Here is a 3,183-nt window from a genome sequence, read left to right as displayed (position 1 = left end):
CATTGAGTCGGATCCGACTTACAGTGACCCCTCCTTGGGTTTCCGAGGCGGTATCACTACAGAAGTAGATTGCCCAGCCCTTCCTTCCGAGGAGTGGCTGGTGGGTTTGAACCTCCAGCCTTCTGGTTAGCAGTCAAGTGCCTTAGGCACTACGCTACCAGAGCTCCCACCAAACACCTACTAGGAGAAGAACACAAGAGTTTCCATAAGGGTAGCCCAATCTCCTAACCCTCATCGTCCTGCTGGGCTGCTGGGCCTCGGTCAGGGGTAAAATCCTAACAGGCAGCCCCACACATCCTGCCACCCAAAGACCTGGGGGAACAAGCGAGGCAGAAACAAAGCGAAAGCCGCCCAGGCTACTGGTCTCACATCCATTTTTAATTCTAGTTAGAAAGAAACAGGGAAAGAGGAGGAATGCGTCAGAGGAGGGTGCGCTTCCTCTGGCGAGGGCGTCTCCGTTCGTCTGCACTGCTGGTCACTCAGCGCTTCTCTCCGACGCTGACACCAGTCCCTTCAGTCCGACTCTTCTTCCCCCCATATCTCATATATTGTGATTTTATTCAGCGGATCTGCAAGTAAGTCCGCGTTGTGGAGCTTGAGGCGACCGCTGGTTGCCATGGTGGCTTTAAGATTCCGCACCTTCGACACAAAGTTTACGAGGTCCATCTCGAGTTGGGTTAAGGTACTGAACGCATGGTTTCTGTTGGGGGAAGCGTTTTGATTTTTCTTTAGTGGAGAGCGCAATGAGCAGCCTCTAAGGGCAGGAGGATTCTGATCCTGTCAAGAAAGATATTCAGGGTGAGCGCGACCGCAGACTTGCCACCTCGACACGGTGGGTAGAGTGGGCTCATCTAAGAGGAGATGGCCCGAGCATTGCTCTAGTCCAGTCATCGGTAGACCATGGCCAAATTCGGCCCACAGCCTGTTTTTATAAAGTTTTATTGGAACACAGCCATGCTCATTCTTTATAACGGCAGAAGTGAATGTCTGGGACTGAGACCATATGGCTCACAAGGCTGGAAATATTACCCATCTGGCCCTTCACAGAAAAAGTTTGCTGACTCCTGCTCTCATCCGTTTGGACGGTATTACGAGTTGCCGGGTCTTTCTGTAAGAACACGCTGCCATTTTGTTTGCTCTTCCCCCCTCAACCGAAGGGTTGCTTTTTGGGGACGTGTTGCTATTCTATGCCTTTATCGCTTTACTGTAGCTTTCTTATGTCCCTTTTCTTATGTCATATAAATGACTCCATTTTTTGGTTCAGCACCTGGTGACAAGTCAAATGCCAGGCCAATTAAAGACTCAGGGAGTCTGGCTTGGTGAGTATTTTGAGCTAAAGAAGCCCAAGGGCTTGAACTTGTCCTTGATTGGACAGCACTCCCTTGACAGATACCTAGTGTTCCAAGGTCTTATTCGCCCAGCAGGCGGAAGGCCGTCCTCACTGTTGGTCCCACCCTCTCTGGGAATCTGGAGATTTTGTCCACAAGAGAAACATCAGAAGTGAGTTTGCTAACCTTGCCAGGACCTGGAGATGATACTTTCTCTAAAGACCATTCCTCTCAGCTAGTTTGGGATCCCGGTCAGCTCACCGGCATCCCAAATCCCAATGACTCTGGGGATAATGGGGATAATATAAATTCGTTACACTAACAGTCCCCCTACACCAACTGGAAGACTGTTTCTCCGAGGCTGAGACCCTTGACTCTGAGTCTGGGGGTGGCAGGGAGGAGCCGTCCTTACCTTATTCTTCTCACTGTCTCCGCGCAACTTGAGCACCACGTACAGCACCACCACAAACAGGAGCCAGAGCCACTTGCTCCCCAGCCAGCCCTGGGCGTGCTCGGGAAGAGTCTGCCTGATCCGGAAGTGCCCTCCGCAAGGCACCTTGCCCAGGGGCTCTCTGCCTTTCTCCCTCAGAGACGAGAACATGAAGGCATGACTGCAGGACAGGCACAGGGGCAAGAACAAGAGCCATCTCAGCGTCCTCATGGTGAGCGGGGATGAGAGAGGATGTTGCTCATGGTGGGTTGCTTTGCCCTTGCAGCTGGGCCTGGCACCTAGGGCTGGGCCACTGATGATGTCACAGAGGACCCTGAGCTGGCCCATTGTGACACTGGAGGGTGAGTGAGTGGTGGCCCAGAAGTAGGACTTAAGGGGAGTTAGAGAAGCTGCCAGCAGGTGATGAGCACGAGGACAGGCCTGCGGTGGGCCGCTTCTCTTTCCCAGGGTGTGTTCTCTGAGCCTGGAGCTGTGCTGGGAGAGGCCACCGTCTCCCTCCATCTTCCGTGTTTGACCCAGAGGTTGCAGTGAGCAGAGGAGACATGACCTGTCCCCCCAGGGTAATGAGTCGAGTGGGAAACATACGAAACCAGAGGTTACATACTAGAGGCCACAGATGTGGTTTGTCTGGCCTATAATTTTTTTTTTTAAATTAGTTGTCAACATTTAAATGCTGGGGGGACTTCACTTAAAATACAAACAAACAAAAAACCCCAAGTTTCTGGCTTCTTTGAAAAGACGGAAGGTCTGGAATCACTGGGCCACTCTCTCCCAGGGCCACTCTCTGCCGAGCCAAGCAGGCGTTTCCCCTGTAGAAAGCATGCCCCTCCCCAGGCCCCACCACTCCCTATTGCCTCCCCAATGCGCGACCTTACCCTCAGCGCGATCCCTGCACTGACAGTGTAGTTTATTTGGTTGGAACTGTGTACAGAGCAGCTTGAAGAGCACATGGCCAGGGGGCTAGTGAAGGCCAGGGTACCCAGGGAGCTGCTCTGAACAGCGGATCTGAGGAGGGTTTGGGGGGATGGCTAGGAGTGGCTCGGTGAGAGGAGGGGGGTGACATCTCGGCTGTGGGAAGACCTGAGGAGAGGAGGGCACGGCCTGTGCGATGGTGGAGGCTGACGCCAGGAACGACTCGGACTCACCGGCCAGCAGGGCTGGCGCCTGAAACACAAGGCCTGCGGGTTCATCTGTGCAACCATCCTCCAACCGCAGGACCCGATTCCCAGACTAGGAATAAAACTGCGAAATAGAAGAAAATCGAGCTCTGGGTGCAAGAGAGACGTTCTGTAAACCTTGAAACAGAAAGGGGGAGCGGAGTATTGAGACATGCTGCGCACTGGTCCCCGATGCTGGAGGGAGTCCCTGGAGGGCAGGTGGGGGGCTCCTGGCAGAGGACTGTGC

General features: G+C 53.7%; 1 protein-coding gene across 1 annotated transcript; it reads right to left on the bottom strand.

Annotated features, from left to right (window-relative positions):
• Positions 1-513: 513 nt before the first annotated feature.
• On the bottom strand, positions 514-1,989 carry FAM209A (family with sequence similarity 209 member A). Its single transcript, XM_007955590.1, has 2 exons — positions 1,741-1,989; positions 514-777 (listed from the first exon to the last, which is right to left on the bottom strand). Exons 1-2 carry the CDS (start codon positions 1,987-1,989, stop codon positions 514-516), a joined length of 513 nt encoding a protein of 170 aa, XP_007953781.1.
• Positions 1,990-3,183: the final 1,194 nt, after the last annotated feature.

This window comes from Orycteropus afer, unplaced genomic scaffold, assembly GCF_000298275.1.
Source record: "Orycteropus afer afer isolate SDZICR_OR568_19922 unplaced genomic scaffold, OryAfe1.0 scaffold00515, whole genome shotgun sequence".
Classification (NCBI taxonomy): Eukaryota; Metazoa; Chordata; class Mammalia; order Tubulidentata; family Orycteropodidae; genus Orycteropus; species Orycteropus afer.
The sequence above is the reverse complement of the archived record's forward strand: the minus strand, read 5'-3'. Positions and strand labels throughout refer to the sequence as shown.